The sequence below is a fragment of the Puma concolor genome, chromosome D4 (assembly GCF_028749965.1).
Source record: "Puma concolor isolate L17-30 chromosome D4, mPumCon1.1.hap2, whole genome shotgun sequence".
NCBI classification, from domain to species: Eukaryota; Metazoa; Chordata; class Mammalia; order Carnivora; family Felidae; genus Puma; species Puma concolor.
In genome coordinates, this window is record NC_141679.1 from 63,946,251 (window position 1) to 63,972,427 (window position 26,177).

The window sequence follows — 26,177 nt, forward strand, 5'->3', positions numbered from 1 at the left end:
AGTAAAAAAGGGTGCACTCAAGGCAGTAATAAAACCCGGGGTGGGAGGGTTAATTTGTGTTTTGTGGTTTTGTGCTTTATTTTATTTTGTTTATTTTAAATGTTTAAGATGTGCCCAGACATAGTGAAAATGGAGAGGTTCGAGATTCAGAAAGAGGAAAAATAATGGAGAGCAGCATTTCCAAGAAAGACAAATTAGTTAACATCTGAGAGTGAACAGGCTTTTCCCCTAAATCCTGTTCCTTTACATTTATGTCCCTCGGGTCACTATCAGCCAATATTTGAGCAGTAGAATATTTTAGACCCAAGTGTTGGGGTTTCTGTCTGTTATCTCTATGAAATTTCTTTAAGTTGAATTCAGTCTTTCATTCCAGACTGTTGAGAATTTTCTGGATTCTGATTTTGTCTTTCAGTATATATGCTATCCCTTCAAAGTTCACATCATTCAGAGATTTGATAGAGCTGACTTCTAATTCATTGGCATGAGACTGAAAAATGCACACCTAGATTTCTCTATTAGTATTACTACTGATACATTAGTAAACTCACTTTGAGTTCATCCAATATTCAGTATACCTGTCATCCAGTCTACATTTCTATTTGTCCACCAGGTTCTCAAGGTCACCTTGTGCCAGATTCCTGGATGCAGTCTAAATAGACCACGAATAACCCATTTTCCTGCTATGCTAATCTCGTCCTCCATTAAAAAATGAAATAAGATCGGTTTGAGATGACTTGATTCATGCTTAGCAAACCCATCCTGGCTCAGAGATCAATGCTTCTTCTCCTAAGAGCAAGGAGGTTGCCCTATAACATCCATTCTACAATCAAGCCCAGAATAAACCTAAAATTCAGTTGTCATCATCAGTAATGCTTTTAATTCTGTATGCTTCCCTTTTTGAAACTGGTAAATATATTTGTCCAATTCCAACCTTCCTCCTTCTCTTCTCAGTAGTTTCTTAAAACTCTCATTTGCAAGTTTTCGGTATCCTGGATGTGATTTCTCTTAAAAGCATATTTAAACTCACTTAAAGCAACTCTGTTCTTTCTTCAATCACTGCTTACATTTGGGACAAATGCCATTCAAACTTTATAAATCTAAGGATCTTTTCTCTAGACAGGGAAGATATACAGCAAATAAATGAAGAATTCTGCTTTCTTGGTATCTTCCATCAAAATCACATTATCATTCTATCTTGCTGCATCAAATTTAATTGCAGAATTTTTGTTAGCCAGTTTACTTTGGAGTTTAGACATGTGAACGCACTATAAAAGAGATTCACTGTTTTATGGTGATCTCAGCTTTCTTCCCTTTCACCTTTATGTATCTGGTTGCCAAATTTGGTCCCATCAGAAAGCTCCCCATACAGCCCAAAGAGTTTCTTTCAAGGTGTTTTTCCTTCTCTCTCTTGTTAAAACTTCATTTTTGAGAAGCTTAACCACCCAGACAGATTTCTTTTTTAGGTTTTCATGCCTTAGACCCATGTCTGCTCAATCTTGGGATCTTTTAAATTCTGCTTTCATGAGTTCTAGAGTTCATGTCCAACCAAACTCAACCTTTCCTTTCTTAGATATACTTTAACAAGAGAGAGAAAAGCATGGGGAAGAAGCAACCCAAAGGCAACTCTAATATTTGATCTCCTTTCCTTTCAGGCATCTAGATAACCTAACTACCTACTTACATCAACTCCTCCTTTACCTGTAATGTCTCAGAAGAGGAGTTTTATAGCTATAAGGAAAGAAAGTGAAACTAAAGAGATATTTATGAGGAAAGTGTTTTCAGTTTCTAATGGGGTTTAGATATACTATGGGGTAATTTACAGAGTATCCCTTGTTGTATGGTTGTCTTGAGGCACTTGAGAGAACATGGGCTGGAGGTGCAGTGGTCTGTGCATTAGCGCCGTTGAGCTGGTGTCTAGATCTTATAGTTCTACTCTTTCATCCATTCACTGAGCAAGCACGCATGAAGCACCAACCACATACCAGGCTCTCAGTCTGGTGCACTGAGTTGTCACGATGTGTTTTCCGGACCCAGGGTGCTCTTTGGAATATCTTTAGGAATTACAGTGGCCTGATTATTGCTATCTGTCTCTCATACCTCTCAGTCTCTGAACATGTCAGGTCAATATCACCTTCTCTTCAATGTATTCAGTTAAAATATTTTTCCTAATTCCCAGGGAATAGAGTTACTCCCCTCCTTCCTAGGAAACAAAGGAGCCTCTGCCGAGGAAGGAATAGGGCTCAGCCTGGGTGGCTCAAACAGCAATACTAACAGCTTTCAGTATCTACTTTTAGAGACTCTAAGAGAGTAATGATGTGAGGTAAAGTGTCAGTTGATGGGGCTTGGACCAGCACCCCGTCTGCACACTCTAGTTAGACAGTTGTGACATTAAAATGTCACGTAAATGTGAAGACACCATTGAAATGATCTTTCCCATAGTCGATTCCCTATCCTCTAGTGGCCATTGTGAGAGGTCGAAAGGCAGAAGCATCAGTAAAGAATGAAAAGGTACCCTGTGATGAACAATTATTAGCTATTTAGAATATAACTTACTTCCTAAATCTTTTCAGCTCAACATGCCTGGCTTAAATGCTCTAAATGTGTCTTCTAAAGTAATTTCACATTTCACTGAATAAATTTCCATTGACAAGACATGCTCAATCATAAGAACCCTAGTATAATGGCAGAGTATTTAGAGTGCTAAATGATACAGATTATGCATTGTGCTGTGTTCAGAAAGTTTCAAAATGGAACAATTGTTTTCAAAGAAACAAAAATCAATCCAAAAGGATAAAAGTGAGAAAAGGAGGCTTAGATTACTTCGCAGAACCTCCAATCAAGCATGGATATCCAGCGAGTGACATTTTTTCATAAGACTCAGGGGATTATGGGCTCTGAGAGCCTTTCTGCTACCATGTGTATTAGAATAATTGTTCCTCTAATTCAAATCTCTAAGCAGCTTAATGCCTGTTCTTATCTTAGTTCAATTTAGAGAGAACATAAGAACAAAAATGCTGTATCTGTTCAGTGTCTTCTCTAAATGAAACTGTTCAAATAACTCCAAGCTCTGAGGTTATGTGGTTGACCACATAGCTGGACATTCCTTCCAAAGACAAGGTGAAGAAAGCTGCCCCCAGGCCAACACTCAAAATGAAAAGTGGTCTTAGGATTGTTGGGAGGAGGAATATAATAACATCTTCTTAATGAAATACATTTGGGACCAACTTAGCCTAAGACTGGGGGAAGACTTCATGTTTCCTAGAGATGACTGCTTTTCTTTCTCTCCATCCTTTTCCATGCCTAGAATAATACTAGATATTCAACACATATTTGTTGTAATTAGGGTGGAACCCATGCTGCCTAGGGATATGTAATGCTAAATTGCCACGGCTTAGGAAACATTTCTCACCATAAGAACATTTTTTAAATGTCACATTCCTGCATTAGCACCAAAGTCTTTCTATTTTGCTAATTCACAACATAGAGGAGCTCTGGGTCCTCCTCCCTCCTCAGTACAGGTCCACTAACCTGCCTCCCAGAACATTGGTGCTACTTCTGTCATGCTTTTTGTCCTGTCTATAGTAACACCATTCAAAAACAAGGACTCTAGTCACCTCTCACCCTGTGGTCTCTCATGTCCACCCAGCTCCATACAACCCTAATTGATCCTATCTCCCACCTTCCTTGACCCCTAAACTGCTGCCCTATGAGCTCTAAAACTCACAAGTGTTTATCAGTAAAGTTCCTTATCTTCGCAACCTTGTCTGAACAGTGCCTTCCTCTTTTTACTATAAACTTGGCTTTCTTAATTATATGACTTCTCTAGAGCCCTCCCAGTAGCCATGCTTTGTCTCCCACACCCCTTGTGCTACTGGAGTTGGAGACAGGGTAGGTGTTATCCTTGTTCCTCGGTGCCTCTTCTAGACTGTTGTCCTACTCACCTTAAAAACCACTCAGCTTGGAAACTCATGCTGTCCATCAGTACCACTCACTCTGCTTCCTTGTTGCAGTTACACAGAGCCCTGGGCTACTTGTCCCCCATTCTTTGAAGATTCTAGTTCTTGGCTCACTGTCACTTTCTTTCCAGCTCTATTCTTGTCACCACATTATGTGGTCTCTTTTGCACATTCCTTCTATCTCCTGATACTCTGATAATGCCCAAAATGTATCTCCAAACTCATTCATCTGACTGCCTCCTTGACATTTCACTTAGATGGTTAATAAGCGTCTCAAAATTTATATGTTCAAAATTAAACTTCTTATTTTCCTCAGCCCCCAAATCTACTCCTTTTATAGCCTCCCCCATGTGGACAGAACTTCATTTTGTGCACTCTTATTTCCTTAATGCCTGACATATAGCAGTTTATCAATAAAAGTTTAATGAATGAATTACTTTATCTTTACAATAGTGGTTGAAAACTAAACTTACCATACACACAATATTTTATTTCTACTGTGTTGTAAGAGAGCCGAACAGGATTTTGTGAGCTTGCTGTAGAAATATGATAGAACAGCAGTATTGGTGGTGTTCTGTACCTGGTAACTGAAGTGTAAACAAACCTTTGTACCACTGAGGTCTCTGTCAAGGATCTGTGCTCCCATCTAAGACAGATCACTACCAAGGTGACTGTCTTCAATGACAGGTTTGATGGTGCCACTTGCCTGCTCAAAAGCCTTCAGTCATTTCCTTTGTGAGTATATGGTAAAATGTTAACCTCCTCTGCCTGTCATGCAAACTCTCCTCATTTGAGTTTGCACCTGCTTCTTTTCTTCTCAGTGCCCCAACATGCTAATCCAAAAGGTGAATTTGGACCCTGGACACACCTGTGTTAATCAGAACTCCTTGATTACAAATGACAAAAATGAGACTGGCTTAGCAAAGAAGGGAATATACTGGCTTGTGTAACTATAAAGAGCTCTGTATGCCAACATAGAAAGGTGGCCAAAACATGTTAAGAAAAATACAAGCTGTGGGACAGCACATATAGTATGATTCTACTTCATACATTTTTTTAAATCTGCCTATGAGTGTGTATGTTTATATGCCTGGAGAGAAAGAAAAAGTCTAGAAGAATAAATACACATCATATGTTAACAATGATTAATCTCTAGAGCGCAAAACTGATGATATATTTTTCAACTTATATAATTATATATTAGAACGTTTTATAATTTTTTAGAAGGTTCAAATTTATGGTTAACGGTAACACCTTGCTAATGCAAACCCATGATACACCATCCAATGTGTAGCCACTGGCCATGTGTAGGTATTTAAATTTAAATAAATTAAAATGATATAAAAGTTTAAATTCCATTCTTCAGTTGCAGTAGGCCTATCTCAAGGGCTTGATAGCCACATATCACTACGTGGCTTAACATATTGAGAGTACAGATATAGAACATTTCCATCAATGCAGAACATTTCTCCATGATGGGAAACATCTGGTAAGCTAGATGAACCTAGATGCTCACCTGATTGCTTTCACTAGGATAAGTGGCTTCATTTAGATGCAGCCAGAGTGAAGCAGGTGCAGGCCTGAGCACCTGTGATCTGACAACCAGCAGGAGTTTGAGTGAAGGTTCAAGTCTGTTCATTTATGCAGGATCTTCTAACATCTTTGGAAGAGGCACTGTCTTAGAGGTAATTTATTCAGTAATTTTAAGGGAAACAAGGAAAATCCCTACCCAGTAGGATTTTAAAGGAAAATGAGAACATCTACATCTTTTGCAATGTTAAGATTTACCTGTTTTAATTAGAAAGAAAAACAAACTGGTTGATTTAAAAGAATGTTTTTCCTTTTCTTCTCATTTGCCTAATTCCCAAGTAATTTAGCAATGCATATGGAGAAAGAAGAATCATGTTCCTTTCTGGTAGGGAAATTAACATGGTATCTAAGTACTTTGGTTTAAAATTATTTGAAAAGCAGGGGTGCCTGGGTGGCTCAGTCGGTTGAGCATCTGACTTCAGCTTGGGTCATGATCTCACAATTTGTGGGTTCAAGCCCTGCATCAGGCTCTGTGCTGACCACTTGCTCAGAGCCTGTAGCCTGCTTCAGATTCTGTGTCTCCCTCTCTCTCTCTGCCCCTCCCCTGCTCATGCTCTGTCTCTCTCTGTCTCTTAAAAATAAATAGATGTTAAGAAAAATTTTTTTAATTATTTGAAAAAGCAAACATAGGAAGCTCTTCTTTCCTTAGGTTTTTTTTTTTTTTTTTTTTTTTTTTTGGTTGGAACCTTTAATTTACCTTTGTTTGTTCTACATGGTATAGAGAAAATTCAGTGTTAGTTTTATGTTTCCATTCTAATTTAGAGTCATAACATTTTCCAGTGCCTTCTTTTCCCAAGTAGATCCATAATTTAATAAACAGGAACTCTCAATTTCTTTTATTTAAAAAGAAGCCATGTGATTTTATTTAAGAGGTTACAGATTACAGTATGATTTCAATATTTAAATAGCAACTTATTGTATCTCTGCTATCCTCTTAAAATGATGGAAACAATAGGTCCATCAAAATATGTTATATTTTTTAGAGCAAAATAATTACAACTTTATATGACCACAGATCCCCCTCCTTCTCTCTCTTTCTAAAGCTCTTATTAACATCTTCCATACCAGAGATCGCTGTGCAGAGCATGCTGATTTATATCAAAAACTTTAGTTGTAACCAATATACTGATAAGCCATCCCAAACAATTTCAGGTGATATGTTCCTTGAATAGATGGCAAAGTTGCTATGAGTAAAACCAATTGTAGAATTTCGTCCATTCATTCAACTGATATCTTTTAAATACTTGTTATGTACCTGTACTAAGCTTGGTTACAAATTTGAAAAACCCTTTCCTTTAGGGCCTCATAGCTTGGTGGTGGAAGACACAGGAAAATTGAGGATGACCATGCAGTGTCATAACTGTTAGGTCTACACAGGGAGCCATCACATCACACTGCAAAGGTGGTCAAGGAGAACTTCTAGAGCAATTTCAGGAATTTTGGTGTGGAATGTCCATCCACTTCTAGGTTCTTCATAATGACATCTACACCTAGTATCCTATACCAAAGTAGACCTAATGATGAAAAACATATTACATGCCCCCACCCCCAAATAAAGAAAAGTACAGGATCAAGTGTACCATGAAACCCCATAGGATTTAATCCTACTCGAGAAGAATCCATAATGATGAGGCAAATTTCTTTTGTTGGGCTAAAACCCTATTCTACCCTATTTTCCGTAGATTAAATGAATTCGATTATTGAAGTCCCTAAATAAGTTACCTTTAAGTCCCTAAATAAGTTACCAACATTATACGGTTGGATTTTAACGTGGATGTTATTATGGTATGGTTGGGCCGAAGGAAGTAAGAACAAAGTTCTCTTTTTTCTTCAGACGAGGCACAAGACTCAAAGTGATTTGTTAGGACAAATTAGAAAGCCATTCTCTAGGCAGAAAGTCAGCCCAGTCTCCCCCAGGCCAAGTCAGTGCCCAGTGAGAAAGCAAAGGCTGCAGAGATGGTGATTCAAATACTGGGTGCATGCGTACCCTTGTGAGACCCTGTCTTGCTCATACAGAGCCTCTGCCTGCTGATTAAGCCCATATCTCTTTTCCTGAAAACTTGTTTCGATTATTAATGAGAGAAATGTTAAAGATGGCAAGAAAATTACATTTCCTTTTGAAATTATAGTGTAAATGTAGTTTCTTCAATTGGCTCTTTAAAAATTGAGAAGGTCTCATCTTCACAGATTAATAAGATTTTCTTCCCCTACTTCCACTCAAACTCCTTTGGACATACTTATTCACTTAACAAGTCTGCTGTATACATCTCCACTGTCAGAAATGACATAAATCTTCATTTCTCTGAGTAGGGCTAACTCTTCTGGATGCTTGGACAGTCATATTTCCAAAGATTTTCTTCTGTGTTTTTGACTGAAATGGATGGCACATCAAAGGCTCTTCTCACATCTATACCCTTTTCCCCTTCCCCCCAAGAGGAAAGTAACGCTTTTGGTTGGAGTGTCTAAAGACTGGCATTCAAATAGCCCACTTCTTGTTCTTATAGCTTATGCAATGGTGCTCATTCCTACGACGAAGTCAGGAATTGAGATAGCTGAATCCAAAAGTATTTGTGGTTTAGAGCAGGGGCTCCATTCCTTTCAGAACAGGGTAGGTGGTTTTGGCCATGGCTGTTTGAATTCATATAACAGAAAACCAATTGCTCTATGTGAAGCCACAAAGGGGATTTTTTTTTTCAATATATGAAGTTTATTGTCAAATTGGTTTCCATACAACACCCAGTGCTCATCCCAAAAGTGCCCTCCTCAATACCCATCACCCACCCTCCCCTCCCTCCCACCCCCATCAACCCTCAGTTTGTTCTCAGTTTTTAAGAGTCTCTTATGCTTTGGCTCTCTTCCACTCTAACCTCTTTTTTTTTTTTTTTTCCTTCCCCTCCCCCATGGGATTCTGTTAAGTTTCTCAGGATCCACATAAGAGTGAAACCATATGGTATCTGTCTTTCTCTGTATGGCTTATTTCACTTAGCATAACACTCTCCAGTTCCATCCATGTTGCTACAAAGGGCATATTTCATTCTTTCTCATTGCCACGTAGTACTCCATTGTGTATATAAACCACAATTTCTTTATCCATTCATCAGTTGATGGCCATTTAGGTTCTTTCCATAATTTGGCTATTGTTGAGAGTGCTGCTATAAACATTGGGGTACAAGTGCCCCTAGGCATCAGCACTCCTGTATCCCTTGGGTAAATTCCTAGCAGTGCTATTGCTGGGTCATAGGGTAGGTCTATTTTTAATTTTTTGAGGAACCTCCACACTGTTTTCCAGAGTGGCTGCACCAATTTGCATTCCCACCAACAGTGTAAGAGGGTTCCCGTTTCTCCACATCCTCTCCAGCATCTATAGTCTCCTGATTTGTTCATTTTGGCCACTCTGACTGGTGTGAGGTGATATCTGAGTGTGGTTTTGATTTGTATTTCCCTGATGAGGAGCGACGTTGAGCATCTTTTCATGTGCCTGTTAGCCATCCGGATGTCTTCTTTAGAGAAGTGTCTATTCATGTTTTCTGCCCATTTCTTCACTGGGTTATTTGTTTTTCGGGTGTGGGGTTTGGTGAGCTCTTTATAGATTTTGGATACTAGCCCTTTGTCTGATATGTCATTTGCAAATATCTTTTCCCATTCCGTTGGTTGCCTTTTAGTTTTGTTGATTGTTTCCTTTGCTGTGCAGAAGCTTTTTATCTTCATAAGGTCCCAGTAGTTCATTTTTGCTTTTAATTCCAAAGGGGATTTTTTAAGAAGGATAAAAATGACCTCTGTGAAGCTCAGAAGGCATAGACTGGCCTCGGCATAAACTAAAACAAGGAACTGAAAAACCATCAAAACCAGAATCACTCCTTCTCTCCAGGTCTTATGGTCCCTTGACTTTTCACTTCATTCTTCTCTGTATATATCTGTCCATTAGCTTTCACAGTTTTCCTTGGTTCAGATGGCCACATCTAGGACCTATTTGTCTATAGCTCCTAGATCTTTATGTCCTGAGTTCAAGTGGCCAATAAAGACACACAGAGTCTGTGACTCTTCAAATTCTTGGAAAGAAGCTCGTGGGCCTGCGTTTGGGCCAGGTGTCTCCCCTTAATCAAGTCATCTCCAGCCAGTGGATTAGTCTTGCAGTAGAAGCATGAGTGTGGGTGTAAATGTGTAATTCCCAAAGAGGGGCAATCATGGTCTGGGTGAACATCTCGAATGATGTCAACTCCTAGGGTCAGTGAGCTATTTTCTTTCTTTCAGAAAGCTTGAATAGAAGTAAAATATACATTTATCCTTGTTAAGCCTGAAAGGAATAACCAAAATACCTGTTTTCTTTGATCTGGGATAAAAATCACAAGTTAGTTTGGTTACTTTGTTCATCTCATGCCAGTCAGAATCTTCTGTATTTATATTTAATTCAAGAGCAATTATTTAATTAAAATTAGAAATCAAATTAACTGGGGCACCTTGGTGGCTCAGTCAGTTAAGCATCTGACTTTGGCTCAGGTCATGATCTCATGATTTGCGAGTTTGAGCCCCATATTGGGCTCTCTGTTGTCAGCACAGAGCCTGCTTCAGATCCTCTGTTCCCTTCTCTGTCTTCCCCTCCCCAGCTCGCACATGCACATGTGTGCTTGCTGTTTTATTTCTCAAAAATAAATAAAAATTTCAAAAAAAAAAAAGAGAGAACTTAACTATTCCAAAGTAAATACATATAATTTGTTAATTAAATGGGATGCTTCAATTTTAGGGACTATAGGAGGAAAATAATTAGAGGATCTTGATGTTGAGAAGCTCAGGAACTTCTGCCTTAGCAGAAGAAAGCCAACTCTAGGTTCTGGAGCTTATGAAAGAGAGTCAGCAAAAGCATAAAATATGCAGTTATGCTGCTCTGCTAGAGCAGCCCCTATGGGGCCAACCTGTTCACATTGATTCGTGGAGAACTTCTCCCCTTATTTTAGTTTTATATGCTACATAACAAACTGCCACAAACATAGCCACTTAAAACCACACAAACTTGTTATCTCACACTTTCTGTGGGTCAGGAGTCTGTGAGTTAGTTGGGTCTTCTGCTCAGTATTAGGTGGAAGTCAAGCTGTCAGCCAGGACTGTGATGTCATTTGAGTCCTAGGGTCTTCTGCCAAGCTCACAAGTTGTTGGCAGAATTCAGTTCCTGTAAGACTGAGAGCCTCGGCCCTAGAGTCAGCCCACCCGTTCCTGGCCATGTGGCCCTCTCCACAAATATGGCAATTTGCTTCTCCAAGGCTAACAGAGAGTGTCTCTACTGCTTCAGATCTCTTAACTTCATTTAAAGGTGTCAAGTGATTAATAGGTCAGGTCTGCCCAGCACAATATCCTTTTCCATTAACTTAAAGTTAACTCATTAAGGACCTTAATTACATCATTATAATTCCTACACCTTCACCACATAATATAACATAATCAAAGAAGAGGCATTCCATTATATTCATAGGTCTTGCTCACACCAAAGAGAAGGATCATACTGTGCATGAACATTCGGGGGCAGAAGTCTTGGGGACCAGCTCAGAATTCTGCCCACTGAAATAAAATGAAGAGGAAAAAGAGTGAGGATTGATCTTGGTTCTACCTCTCTCAGGCTTAAAGCCACCATCCTTTGGCATAAAGCACAATTGGGCTGTGGGCCTAAATATGTTCATAAATGAAAGGAAAGCTCAGTAATACGAGCATTTATATCTCCTAAGCCTAGTTTTGGATGTTTATCTCTTATACTGGCCTGATTTATTTTTGTTAGTTTATTCGCTTATTATACATATTTATATAACGTGTATGATATTATAAGGTGATTTAAATATTGGATAGTCCTTTACCATCTGCAAAGAGTTTTTCCAAGTCTTCTCATTTAACCCCATTTCTCATGTTATCTCATTCCCATTAAGGGTATTTTTCCTAATGCAGGTCTGAGGATCAGAAAAGCTAGAGTCATGCATCCCAGGATTATAGAGTCAATCAGTGACAGAACAAAGACCAAAAGTTGGGTCTTCATCTCCGAATTATGGCCCCCTTCCTTTTCAATCCTCCTTTGTATCATTAGAATATGGTGGCTAAATGTGGAACATCCTGGGGTGCCCGGGTGGCTCAGTCAGTTGAGCATCTGACTCTTGATTTCAGCTCAGATCATGATCCCAGGGTTGTGGGATCAAGCCCAGCATAGGGCTCTATGCTGAGGGTGGAGCCTGCTTGAGATTCTCTCTCTCTCTTCCTCTGTCCTTCTCCCCTACTCTCACTCTGTCTTGAATGAATGAATGAATGAATGAATGAATGAGGAACATCCTGACCAAGGACACATTTAACTGCCCTTAGAAATGGATTCCAGCGCCACCTCCCATTGGCACTCAACTGAGCAGAGGTTGAGCACAGTTTCTGTCCCCTTTCTCCAATCCTCCATGTCACCTTTGAGAACTAAGCAGACCAGGACTTTGTTTGCCTACCCTGCTTCTACAGGGCAATGGGCCCCCCACATATCAATATGCTGGGTCACAGCCTAAATTCTGTTGAGCTTCTGATTGGTCAGTTGATTTCATGTAACTCTTTTTATATTAGGTTTTCCAGAAAGGTTCTGCTATTTATTACGTTATGGGGAGGCTGAGGAAGGCAAAGAACTCCTCTTTATCAGCAAGTACCATAAGCCATGAGCTAAAAACAGTACTTTTTACATAGATCACTTTTCACAATTAAATGTCTTATATATATTATCACATCCATTTAACGTATGAGGAAACAGAGATTCAAAGAGATTTTGTATATAACCTTAAGCCACACAGGTAGCAAATGGTGCATTTAGTACTGCATCTGGGTCTTTAAGCTGCAAAGGCCATAAACTTGTATTATGTCACATAACCAGCTCAGATGTCACTGCTGACACAATCCTTCCCTCTCTTACCACGTGTGCCTCATGGTTCATATTCTCTTCTTGATATCATCATAGCTTCCATCCACCCACCCTGCCATCCTTCCACACATTTACCCTTCTGTCCTTCCTTCCATCCATCCATCATCCAATTATAACAACTAATCGGTGTTAAACACCTATCATTTGGCCAATTGCTCATATCCTGGAAAAATGAAGAGCCCCTTCCTCTCTACATTCCTACCAACTAGTGGAGGGGTTTTGGCATGTAGTTGGTATTCTGTAGCTGCCTGTTGACTTATAATGCTTCTGCTGAGAAACCTGAAATTAGCACCCAAATCAACTTAGTTGATTTTAACAAAGGAAGTAGAAGGACTGCAGAGTTTTAAACAATAGGGATCATTTATGCATTCTTTCCATCCACCTCTCTTACTACTTCTAATAAGTAGGTAATAATAAAATGCACATCAGGGTCATCCAGGGCTGTCTTCTCAGAGGCTTCTCTTGACTCATCACTCATCACTGTCACTTTCCCACACATTTAACATCAGTGGAGCTTTGACCTTCCCCACCTCAGAGGCCTGAGGCAGTGCTGGGAAGAGCAGGGCCAATACAGGGCAAGCCTCATGAACTTCTCAGGCCAGAATCCTAGGCCTTCTGCTCTACTAGCCCCTGAAGTCACTGAATAGAAAGGCCTTGCTGGAGGCCTTTACATTTAACACTAAGGAATGTTCTCAATTGTCAAAATCATTTTGAATTTTTATCCTGGTTTCTCTGATATTAGCTGTGCTTGCCAGTTTTGTGTAGCTATAATATGCTTTATATGTATTCATCCACATCATTGAACTTTTAAAAATCCCTAATGGTAGGTGCCTGGGTCCCTCAGTCAGTTAAGTGTCTGACTTCAGTTCAGGTCATGATCTCACAGTTCATGAGTTCAAGCCCTGTGTCAGGCTCTAGGCTAACAGCTTCAGAACTCAGAGCCTGGAGCCTGCTTCAGATTCTGTGTCTCCCTCTCTCTCTGCCCCTCCCCCATTTACACTCTGTCTCTCCTTCTCTCTCTCTCAAAAATAAATAAACATTAAAAAAAATTTTTTTAATCCCTAATGGTAGAAGATCAAAGAGAAAATTCTGTGGCCCAATTTAGCTTAACTTAGATTCAATAATTATCCTTTCCTTAGTGTAGCTGTAAATCTACCTGAAATATTATCATACACTTTACATTTCTCCATATTATTCAACAATAAATAATCAACATGCTGCTGGAGGATAGAAATGGAAAAAAGGGGGGCGGGCACCTGGGTGGCTCAGTTGGTTAAGTGTATGACTCTTGGTTTCAGCTCAGGTCATGATCTCACAGTTCATGGCTTTGAGCCCCACATCAGGCTACGTGCTGACAGTGTGGAGCCCGCTTGGGATTCTCTCTCTCCCTCTCTTTCTCTCCCACTCACTCTCCTTATCTCTCTCTCAAAATAAATAAATAAACTTAAAAAAAAGAAATGGAAAAGAAAGACAAGAATGTGGTATTTGCATTTGTTCTTTAAGAAGTAGCCCAGTAGGAAAGTGTAGCAGCCCAGACTCAGAGGTAGACCTGTATACTGTCTGCTAACTGAGGAGTGATACCTGATGAGGTTTACTGGCTTATTCTCTGTTCAGATGACAGGCTTCTTCTCTCCATTATCAAGACACAGGTAGGACAGAGCCCAATGTGTTCAGTAGAGAGAATATTGCTTAGTTTACCTGAAACAGCTGTCACTGAAGATTTGGTAGGAGTAAAGACATAATCACACCTGTGTCTTAGGACCATAACTCTTTAGCAGCAGAGGGGGGGGGGACGGCATGAAGGGGTTGAGATCTCAAAGGCAACAAGATTTCAAAAGTATAGATGGTAGAATATGGGGGCCTATATAATAACATGGCGGCTGGCAGAACAAAAATGAGATAAATAGGAAGGGCACTGAGGTAAGACAGACCTGGCACCTGACCAAGTATGGCATGGGGCGGAGTGAGAAATCTGGAGGAAGAAGGATGTGTCTGAGATGACATTGAAGATTCGAACATGGGTGACTGAGAAGAGGTTGGTTGGATTCACCAGGACTGGGAACTCCAAGAAGAAGTGACAGGTTGAGGGGAGGAGAAATGCCGAATTGCATTTCAGGCTTGTGGTATTTGGACTATCAGTGGAGCACGAGGTTGGTGGTCAGTGGAGCGTGCACGGCCAAGAGTGGTGATAGAAGAGTCAATGGAATCTGTATAAGAGTAGAATCCATCGAGGGGAGTCTGGGTGGCTCAGTCAGTTAAGTGTCTGACTTCAGCTCAGGTCATGATCTCACGGTCCGTGAGTTCAAGCCCCGCATCGGGCTCTGTGCTGACAGCTCAGAGCCTGGAGCCTGCTTCGGATTGTGTGTCTCCCTCTCTTTTCCTCCCTGCTCATGCTCTCTATCTCTATCTCAAAAATAAATAAATATTTTTTTTTTTAAAAAGACTAGAATCCATAGAAAGAAATGAGATCTCCCAAGAAGAGAACATGGAAAGGAAATGAAAAGAGGGGCAAGGATAGATCCTAGGAGAGCACTGCCGTTTACAAACCAGGCACAAGAAAAGGGAAATTTAGGGGCGCCTGGGTGGCGCAGTCGGTTAAGCGTCCGACTTCAGCCAGGTCACGATCTCGCGGTCCGTGAGTTCGAGCCCCGCGTCGGGCTCTGGGCTGATGGCTCGGAGCCTGGGGCCTGTTTCCGATTCTGGGTCTCCCTCTCTCTCTGCCCCTCCCCCGTTCATGCTCTGTCTCTCTCTGTCCCAAAAATAAATAAACGTTGAAAAAAAAATAAATAAATAAATAAATAAAGAAAAGGGAAATTTAAAGGAGTCAGGGAAAGAATGGTCAGAGGCAAGAGAAAGTAGTGATTTTAAATACTAAGAAAGGAGGGTGTGGTTGTGTGGGGGGGCCCTCAGTCAATCCCTACTCTTACCCCAAAGCCATGCAAAAAAGCATTGAAAAAAACAAGCCTATTGTACGAAGTGAATCACTATACTATACACCTGAAACTAATATTACACTGTCTATTAACTAACTGAAATTTAAATAAAAACTTTCACAAAAGAAAAAACTTTCACAAAAGAAAAAAAGAAAGAAAAGAACAAGCAAATAGCATCCAAAGAACAAGAGAAAGAACTGAGCACTTACCACGTGCTAGGCATTATGCTGAGAATTTTACAAACCTTATTTCATTATGCTAACTGCAGGTTTGAAGTGTGAAAGAGTGGTTAAATGGCACCAGGGGTTCAAACCCTGGCTCTGCCATTCACTAGGACTGTGAGCTTGGATAAAGTTTCTTTTCTTTAAATGAGAGCAACTCATTATCTCACAAGGAAGCATGAATATCATGTAAGATAATGCATTTCAAGTTATATAGCTTGTCATGTGTTTACTCAAATGAGCCCTCATTATCATTTATTTGAGATTGCTTTTATGATATCTGTCTCCCCCACAGAAAACCCAACATGTTTAAAGATCATGTCTGCTTTGTTAACAGACTTGTTATTTGCTATTCAGTTTTGTTAGCAGGTGAATACCCTCAGTGTCTGCATGTTGTAGGCACTCGATAAATATTAGTTGATTGACTAAACAGTCCCATTTCATCCACATGTCCTCGCCTGTGGATGTACCTGTTCTCTTTAAAGAAGAAGGGCTCTGGGGCACCTGGGTGGCTCAGTTGGTTAAGCGTCTGACTTCAGCTCAGATCATGATCTTGTGGTCCATGAGTTCGAGCCCCACATCGGGCTCTGTGCAGACAGCTCACAGCCTAGAGCCTATTTCAGATTCTGTGTCTCCCTCTCTCTCTGCCCCTCCCCTGCTCATGCTCTGTCTCTCTCTCTGTCTCAGAAATAAATAAACGTTAAAAAAAATTTTTTTTAAATGAAGGCCATGGATTCTCAGACACACACTGGTCCATTGTGACTGTCCAGGTTTCACAAGAGGATGTCATTCTTAAGCACAGCTTAATTGCCTGTTAATTAAAAGACACAGATGTGAGGGGGGATAGAGAATTTCTAATCAAAAGGAATAAAGTTTCAGTTAAGTAAGATGAGTAAGCTCGAGATGTCTGCTGCACCTTGCACCTATGGTCACTAACACCACAGAGCACACTTAAATATTTGTTGGGGGGGGGGGTGTAAATCTCATCTTTTATTCTTACCACAATAAAATAAATTTTTAAAAAATTCTTTCAGAAAATAAACTATAAAGGGCAAATAGGGATCAGATATACTGACAAAGGAGAATTAATTGACAGTTTAATATTTTATTTTTATGTCTTCATATCTTGAGAGATAAGATTGTAAATAGTAAAATTAAGAACAGTTACATGATTCTTGAAAATTCATTATTGTGGAACTATGATGCTCATCAAGAAGCATCATTTTGTAGATGGAAAAACTAGCTGGCTATTCAGTCCTGGCTAATGGAATGACTATATTCTCTTACATACTTGAGTGCATGTGGTATTATTTGCTCACACAGAAAAAAAAATTATATTCTACTGATGTATTAATAAAATAGCAGCTAATAGTTATTGAGTACCTGATAAGTGGTTTTGCTATACTAAATCATATAGTTCTTATACCATTCCAATGAGAACTCATTTCTCATGTGAGGAAACTAAGGCATAGACGGGTTATATAATTGGTTCAAAGTCCTACAGTAGTAATTAGTGGATTTGGGGTTTGAACCTATGTGTCTTAATCACTATAATGTAAGGAACTTGTACACTATCAGACAAGTATCCAATAAAATCATGTTTTATTGAAGGATTTTTTTACTACAATCCATAGTAAGAAACACATTTCACACTGTATTATACATACTTCCTCTGCCTATATGTTATACACTAGTTTCACATAAAAACATTTGCTCTTACTGTGTGTGAAACTCTGATATATTCAGTTCTGTTCTTTTTCACTAAAAGAATTCTAATTGAACTCCAAAATTGTGTACATTTATTTCATAGTCCATTAATGGTTTGAGACCTGTAGTCTGGAAAACCACCATAATAAGGGGACCTATTAAGATTCAAATAATACTAAATGAAGATAACAACTAGGGATACCATTTATTAAGCATCTACTATGTACCAAAGTACTGTTGTTAATATTTATGTATAATATCCTCAGTTCTCATTGTAGCCTTGAAAAGTAACTCAATATTTTTTCCGACAAGAACTGGGATGTGGAGAAGTTAAGAGATTTGTCCTACAGAGATGAGCCTGATTAAAGACTTCTTCTGCTAATCTAATAATAACATTTAAATATTACTTAACAATTAAATTAAATTAGTAAACAATTTAAACAATTAAATCAGTAAAAAAAAAAAACAAAAACAAAAAGACACAGCTCTGTACTTCACTAGGAGGTTACTTACTAGAAAATAGTATCCAATTCACTGCTACCCAATAGTTTTTCAAAACCTAAGAGAGGGGCACCTGGGTGGCTCAGTTGGTGAAGCCTCCAACTCTTGATTTGGGCTCAAGTCATGATCTTTGATTCATGAGTTTGAGCCCTGCATCAGGCTCTGCATTGACACTGTGGAGCCTGCTTGGGATTCTCTCTTTCTCCCTCTTTCTCTGCCCCTCCCTTGCTCACCCCATCTCTTTCTCTCTCTCTCAAAAAATAAACTAGAAAAAAAAAATTTTTAAACCTGAGAGAAACAATACCTAGGAAGGAGTGCTTGAAGAATATAGTCTGTGCCTTCTGCCAAGTCACACTTCCCTGAATACTTACTGTATAGTTCTCATGCTAAAGTATTATTAGCCCCATTTTACAAATGGAGAAAGTGAAGCACAAGAATTTAAGTCCCATGCCTAGTAAGCAGCAGAGTGAGTTTCCAACCCAGGAAACCTGGCCCACGCTCTTAGCCTTTCATTGCGCTGTGTCTCTCAAGTCCTACCTAGACTGAGTCATAATACCCACCACCTCCATTCTACCCCACAATATTGTTTTTGTGCATTTTGCTTCGATGCTACATCATCAGCCTATGCTAAGACTTGATGTGTGGTCCCATATTAAAAACAAACAGCACTGGGGCACCTGGGTGGCTCAGTCAATTAAGCGTTGGACTTCAGCTCAGGTCAGGATCTCACAGTTCGTGGGTTTGAGCCCCACGTTGGGCTCTGTGCTGACCGCTCAGAGCCTGGAGCCTGCTTTGGTGTCTGTGTCTGCCTCTCTCTCTCTGCCCCTCCCCTGCTCCTCTCCCTCCCTCTCTCTCTCTTTCTCAAAAATAGATAAACGTTAAAAAAAAAAAAAAAAAAAAAACAGCGCCATCATCCTCAGCATTGAATCACTGTTTATCACAACACACCCTTTATGAGAACCCAGGACGAATTCCAGCCCAGTTACTACATCAGAAAGATTCTATTTCCTTTAAACATTGGTTGGCTTTTATCTTACAGATACTGTGAAATGTGTAACAGACCAGCATTTCCTTATTGTGCTGTTAGGCAACTTATACTCAAGGATGAAATTCCTGTCTCTGAAATTCCTGTCTACTTCCTTTCTTCTGTTCCACCTTCTCACTGATGCTTGCACACTTCATTTGATGGATGTTGATGAAACTCCTTTTTGGAACAAACTGAGAATACATAAACGTGTCCCATTGCATATTTATGAGTTAGTTATTAACTTTCCTGCAGATGAGGAAACTGACACTAGGAAGCCTTTGAAGAAAGGACTCAAGTGTGCAGCACATAGTTTGCCCCTTGATGTCATGCCACCTTAAACTCGTGACCTCATTTTCCCCTGGCCGCTTAAGGTTGTGTGGAAAGATGCATCATATTTACAGTCATCATCCTGGGTTCGCCCCTGTGAGTTGTGTGACCTTATACAATTCACGCAATCTCTCTGTGCCTCTGTTTCCTCACCTGCAAGATGGAAATAATAACATGCCTACCACACAGGGTGGCTGGGCAGAAGGAGTTAATTTATGTGACATTCTTAGAGCCGTTCCTGGGACATATGCATCATATATATCATCACCCTTCCCATCACCATCTCCTCCCCTTCCTTCTTGGCTCTTGCCTCTGTTATTTGTGGGGAACTTCCATCCCCTCTCAAAGGATCACACCTGCGTTTAGAGGTGCCCTGGAGGTCTCACAAGGGCTCAAGACCGGTTTTGTCACGTTTCCCCTCCAGCGTACTACCTCAGGTCCCACTTCCATTCACGCCACCTGCGGGTTTCCCACCCCAGCCCTTGTGTGCCGCTAGTGACACCTGTGTCTGGCTTGCTCTCTCTTAATATGAAAAACATGTGAGTCCTTAAAGTGTACTCTTTCCTGGGGTCCTAAGACATTGCTTCTGCATCGCAACCCTGCAGAATCCTATCATCTAAGCTCTGATGCAGTGTTCCTTCTGCTGAGTTTCCTTTATCCCCTCTCTCTTTGGAATTGCACATATGTCCGTGGGGCTTAGTCAAAACCAATCCCCTAAACAGACACCATGCTGCCCTGTCCATCCCCTTGTGCTCTTTTCTCCAGGCCTCAGCCCTTTACCTACTCCGCTGCTGACTCCCTCCCTACCAGCTCACCAGACACAGGCAGCCATGTGCAAACCCCACCTTGGGATTAGCTGACCCCCTCCTACAGATCTATAGACCATTGTCTGTTTCCTGTGTTGGTGAGCACTCCCCAGCTGGATCACAAACTCCTTGACGTTAGAGAGCATGTCTGAGAATTCTGCACCTTCACAGCACTTAGTTCGGGACTGAACATAGGGGCGGCTCCCACAAACAGTTGTGGGTTGACTGATTAATTTGCAGTAGTCTTGATAGGTCCTGGCAAAACCAGAATGAGAAACCTCTTTGGAGAGGGAAACATTTGTTGCCTCTGGTGGAGTGACCTAGCACCTCGGTTAGTTTAGGACTATCTTGGTTTTAGCACTGAAAGGTCCCATGCACCCTGAGACCCCTCAATGCTGGGCAAACTGAGATGGTTGGTCACCTAGACTAGGCTTCCCCAGTTTCAGATATGCCCAAACACTCTAGACCAGATACCAGCCCTCTCATTGTCCAACCTCACATGTCTGCCTACATGCTCCTGCACAACAGACACACTCACATTCACTCACTCTCATGAGTCATACCATCATTACCTGATCCCCCACTGCTTTTTTTTTTAACTTTATTTATTTATTTTGAGGTGGGGCAGAGAGAAAAGCAAAGAGAGACAATCCCAGGCAGGCTCCACACTGTCAGCACAGAGCCCAGTGCAAGGCTTGAACCCGTGAACCGCGAGATCATGACCTGAGCCGAAGTCAGACACTGACTGAGCCACCCAGGCACCCCATGTTCCCCCACTCTTGCGGCCTGTATCAGGTCATGTAAACTAGTGGTCCACAATTGCCCCAGACTTAACAGACCAAAGGAAAATGTACTGTCATCTCAGCCTTTCCCCCCAGCTTTGTGACCTTCCCCATTACCATTCTTTCCAATAATCACTTTTCTCTAATCAGCAGAGGATAGAAACACAGGTCTCTCAACCCTGAGAGGCAGAATTTCAGATATTGCTGTCTTCTGCCTTCTGAATCCTTGCGGATGGGTCAGGATTTGATGTGTTTTCGAATATCGGATTGTCATTCTTGGGAACTGAAGCTGAGGAAAACCCCTGGTACATGAACTCCTTCCCCCCACAGCCATAATTACACCTTTCACACCGATATCAGCCCTCCACCAGCACTTGGGTCCAGCACAGCCTCACCATCTGCTCATGTGACACCAACATTATGGCCTCCCTCCACGCATCCCTAAATGGGGCTGGAGAAGGCAACAGAGATGGTGAGCGTGCCAGCTGGCACCAGTGACACAAACCTAGACAGCGATGAATCACAGCCCAGGACAGAGAGGAAGAAGGGAGGATGCTGATGGCTAATTGTGCACCGTCATCAGAGCTGCAAGGCGGACCTCTCTGTTCACGGAAGCAGAACCAGGACGGCATTTCTGTTCCTGCAGTAAATGCAAAGCTTCTTTTTGATATGTGGTCATGAGAGAATGTTCAATAGAAAGGAAACCTAGAAATCAAGATCCGAATTGTTCTGTTTTTGCTTCTGTGCATCTCTAACTGGCATAACTGGGGACTCTCCAGGGAGTCTGGGGATTACTTGAAAATGACAGGCAGGGGTTTCTGGCTGGTCAGGGAGTCGGAGCAGAGTAAACAGACTTATGCTGATAGGTCCGTTCTGTCCAGGAGGCTCCAAAGTTCCCACCTACCTCTACTCCCCTGAGCCTCCCAGGTTCTCTGTTCTTTACTTTATGCCCTGCAATTAACTGATTTGTGCATTAATTCAGTTCTCTCTGAATGTTGCTTCCAGGATTCATTGGCCAGGCAGTTATTCAAGGTTTGTTCTATAGATTTCAAATTTGGGCATATTGACCTTAGCTTTTTTGTTGTTGTCATTATTGTTGATTTTGATGTATTTGAAGTTAGGACAGTCTATGTTCTAAAAGTTTCTATTCTACGTTTTTCTAACGAGTCGTTTTACCTACGTATGTTTTTGCTTTTGTTTACTTCACTTTCATCTTGACCTTTTTCAAATGGAGGTGGTAGCACAAAGGCACCCAGTAAAATAGGACACTTGTCCTCAATAGAGGGGGCTAGCTGCCATTTTTGGGTTTTGTTTTATCCAAAAGCTCCCATAGACCCTGCCTGTTCTCCAAGCAGTTATTCCCCAAGGGCTGATGAAGCCAAGAGACAGAAATATGTTTCCAGCCACATGGAGGATATACAAAGAAATCCCAGATCAGGCCTGTGCAGGAGGCACAGGTAGCCCTGGAGGTAAAGTCCCAACACTGTTGCAATCATAGTGTGTTCTCAGCTCCAGAACATTCAGGTCAGCTGGCTAGGTTCCTTCCCATCAGGTCATCTCAGTTGACCAGTGAAGCACAAAAGAGAAACTTCATGGCCTTGACTTCATACACTAGCAGCCAACAGGAACACCTGTTAGCAAGGGCAGCTTTGGAGTACCTCTCTCTCACTCTTACGGGAAACAAACTAATCCAAATCTCTCTGTGGCTAAAGAGAAAAGAAACAAAGTGCTGAAACAGCAGAGATGGCTGGCCTGAGCACTGGTGATTTACATGTGGTGCCAAGAAATAACTTCAGGTGCAGAGAAACACACAGGAGTGTCCAGAGATTACTAGATGGTCAGAAGTTGTGACAGCAGGTCCTCTGGGGAAGAGGGACAGAAAATGCCAGATGGTAAAATATCATTCATATACAACCAGAGAGAAGTCGTGTATGAAGGACAACAAACGGAAAGTATGATCTATGACCTACCTGAAGGTAAAGGAAGGTGGCAATGGATGAGGCCAAAAGGTAAAAGACCTTTATAGAAGAATGGATAGGAGTTTCTGAATGCTTTCAGCTATAAGAAGGAGAAACTGCAGAAATAATTTCCCGGAAGTAGAGGCTGTGCCTGGTTTCAGAGAGTGGGCAGAGTGTAAGGCTTCTCTGCTATGTTGTGGCTAAAGAAATGGATATGAAATAGGTAAGACTGCCATTAGAGTCGAGCCTGTCCTCTGCCCCGTAACTCTCCAGGCTTTTGTGTAGAACGAAATTTTGATGCCATAATACAGGTATTTTTTTTCCTCTGAGGATCAGAAAATGTGGGTTTCTAGTCCCAGACTTACACAAACTAGCTATCATGACCTTAGGTTAGTCATTCCAGGGCTTTAGATTTTAAGATTCCAGCTTTAGATTTAGAACTTTAGATTTCCTAAACCTTTCCTTCTCCCTCATTGACCCATAGGTACTTCCAAGTAAAAACAATTTTAAGCCATAAACGATGTACAAACATGTCCTCCCAAGTTCTGATTTTATTCCATAATGATTATTTTGATACTTTTTAAAAAAAACAACACTTTAAGATATTTTGTCTCCATTTTAGTTTCCCTACTTTGCTGATTCTCAACCTAAGTACATGTTTAGCTTACTTGTTGGATAATTCAGCAGTGGTCAGTTCCCCATTCAGCCTTCTCATCTATGAAATATAAAGGTTTGAGACGGGAATATCTCCAAGAACCCTTTCAGCTTAATTTTCTGTAGTCTCATAACCTCAAAAATCTGTTTTCTATCTACCTTTATAACCATCTTATCCTGGTACTTTGGTGTTTCCGAATATGAATGAGACAATGAATGTCGACATTTCTGTATTCGCTCAACCTCTCATACCTACGAAAGGCTACATCTAAACCTCAGTGAGTGGGACATTCGTGAGTCAGAATTAAAGGATAATTATGTCCCTTTTTATGTCTAAACCTTAGGAACGATCTGTGTCTATAATAAGATGTTATCAGGAAAGTCCTGGATTTACTGGGGGAAAGCATTTTGGAATAAACGTAAAACCTTTTTGGAAAAGGTAACAGCCGTGACTGATACAGGCCGCCTGTACTGTGTTCCTCCCTGCCAATAATGAAGGGTGTGGTTCTGAAAACCTGCCTCAACCTTTCCAGGTTTTAGCTTTCCTGTGCATTGGTTTATTCATTCATGATTTACCTGCCTCTAACATTTTATAATAAGGCAAGTTTATCTCTACTATTTCATGAGCTTTCTCATGAACAGCTCTCACATCTACATCTTGCCAATTCTTATGCCGCTGCCCTTTGACTTTTCCCCTCTGTCCTGAATGGAAATATTACCTTGGCTCCCGTGCTTCCTCTGAGAGGGTGGCAGCAGAAGCTGGGTCTCTCTATAAGCCTTGCTGTGGTCTGCCTTTCAGATGGGAGCCGTTAATTATTTTCTGGGAGGTTTCTAGAACAGATGTTACAAGGCAGACAAGCAAGCACACCCTCCCTGAGCCCAGAGCACGCTGAGCCAGGCACGCACACACTCGCCAATACCAACAGAGGAAAGCTGCTGGGGTGATGGAGGGAGTGTGCTCTGAGGGGCAAACGCGGCTCCAAAGACCTGCTAATGTCTCTGTGTGGCCATGCTGTATTTTCAGCTTGTCATCATGGCTGGGACAGTGCTGCTTGCCTACTACTTCGAATGCACTGACACTTTTCAGGTGCATATCCAAGGATTCTTCTGTCAGGACGGAGACTTAATGAAGCCTTACCCGGGGACAGAGGAAGAAAGCTTCATCACCCCTCTGGTGCTCTATTGTGTGCTGGCTGCCACTCCGACTGCTATTGTAAGTACAGAATCGACTTCCTTTTTTACTGTCAGATACTAAATAACATTTCCTGTCTGCCTTTTCTCCTCTTTCCTCCCTTCCTGGGCATTCACCAGCAGTCTAACGGGGGAGGAGGGGGGTGCGGGGAACGGGGGTGTCCTGTTTCAGCCAAAACAGTGAATGGAGTTCTGCATAAAAATCTCATGAACATGGGTCTCGTCTTTTATAGGTGGCTTTTGCTTTTTGGTATCTGAATTATACATATATGTACGTATATGTATGTATATATACATATACACACACACACACACATTTTTAAAGTATGTGTGAATTACATAAATTGACAGGCATGATTGGCTAACATGTTAAGAACAGCTACTGTGCTCTTGAAAAAATATGCAGCGAATTGGGTCTATTCAGGAGAGGTCTTGAATGTAGATGCCGGCACTGATGGAAAGAATCGGACCAGAGTGGAATGGAACCCCCTGGGCTTGTGTCTCCTGCTGTTCTGACTGAACTTCCAGAGAGAAATCACCTGACCTGAAGTTTGCTGTCATTCATTCTTGGTGGCTCTGGCCACGTTCACATTATATCACATTCAATTCAGTTGCAACTTTACCCTCCTTCTATTTCATTCTTCTCTCACATGAGGGGGCAAAAAAAAAAATGGCCAGACTATGCTCAAGGGAAACCATTTCAAAAGTATAAAATTCACAGACCTGTATCATCTGGTAAATTGATTGAATCCTTAGACATTTTAATTTCAATTTGTAAAATGACTTTGTGTTTTAAATGACTTTGTGTAGCATGTCTGAACATGCTACACGGTCAGATTCTTTGGGATGTAATCTCGGTTATCATTCCCCCCCCCTTTCTCTTCTAATAGCTGCCTCCCCCAACTCTCTCCCTTCCCCTTTCTTTTGGTAATATTGACTGGCATGCTGAGAAATATACTGACCGCTCAGACGTTCAGTTCAAGTATTGTTTTCTATGCAAGTGATCTGCTTGCTTTAAGGTGAGAAATGGATGGGATTTTGAGAAGAAATAATATGGGTATAATGAGTCATAGACTTTAAGTTCGTTTTGATCATTGATCCTAGGCTCAACAAACCCTCCCTTAAATGATAAGACCATGCTGTTGCAATTAAGGTCAGGGGTAATAAAACTGTGGTGTATCAGAGTGGTTAAAAACGCAAGCTCTGCAGTCTGACACAGCTGGATTCACATCCTGTCTATGTGACTTTGGGCGAGTCACTCACTCTATTGGCCACCCCACCCCACCCCCCACCATGAAACATAGGGAGAATATGACTCCCTATTTCATAGAGTTGTCATGAGACTTGAATGAGATGGTTCGTACGAATGACTCGGCACAGCGCCTGGCATGTACTAAGTGTTTAGACGTAGGGGAGCAAAGAGCCTGGCTGGAAACTGTTCTTCATCATCTTCAGGATCACAGAGCAACTTCCTCTACATAAAGGGAATGAGATTCCACTTGGAAACCCTGGAACCGCAGCTTCATCTAGAATCACATCCTGGTTTCTTTCTGTCTCAGAAGCATATCATGTTCTTGTGTATTCAGACATGACGCTAAGTGA

At 41.1% G+C, this 26,177-nt stretch overlaps 1 protein-coding gene across 4 annotated transcripts in view; it reads left to right on the plus strand.

The window, feature by feature from the left end:
• PLPPR1 (phospholipid phosphatase related 1) overlaps nt 1-26,177 on the plus strand; it is a 323,243-nt gene that overhangs the window by 253,284 nt on the left and 43,782 nt on the right. For 3 of the 4 annotated variants that reach the window (XM_086683609.1, XM_086683608.1, XM_086683607.1), the window contains exon 3: nt 24,409-24,597. In XM_086683609.1, coding sequence (XP_086539735.1) covers nt 24,409-24,597 — 189 coding nt within the window. Of the gene's footprint in view, nt 1-4,480; nt 4,692-24,408; nt 24,598-26,177 lie in introns of those variants that run through there. The other variant, XM_086683610.1, reaches the window with a different exon arrangement.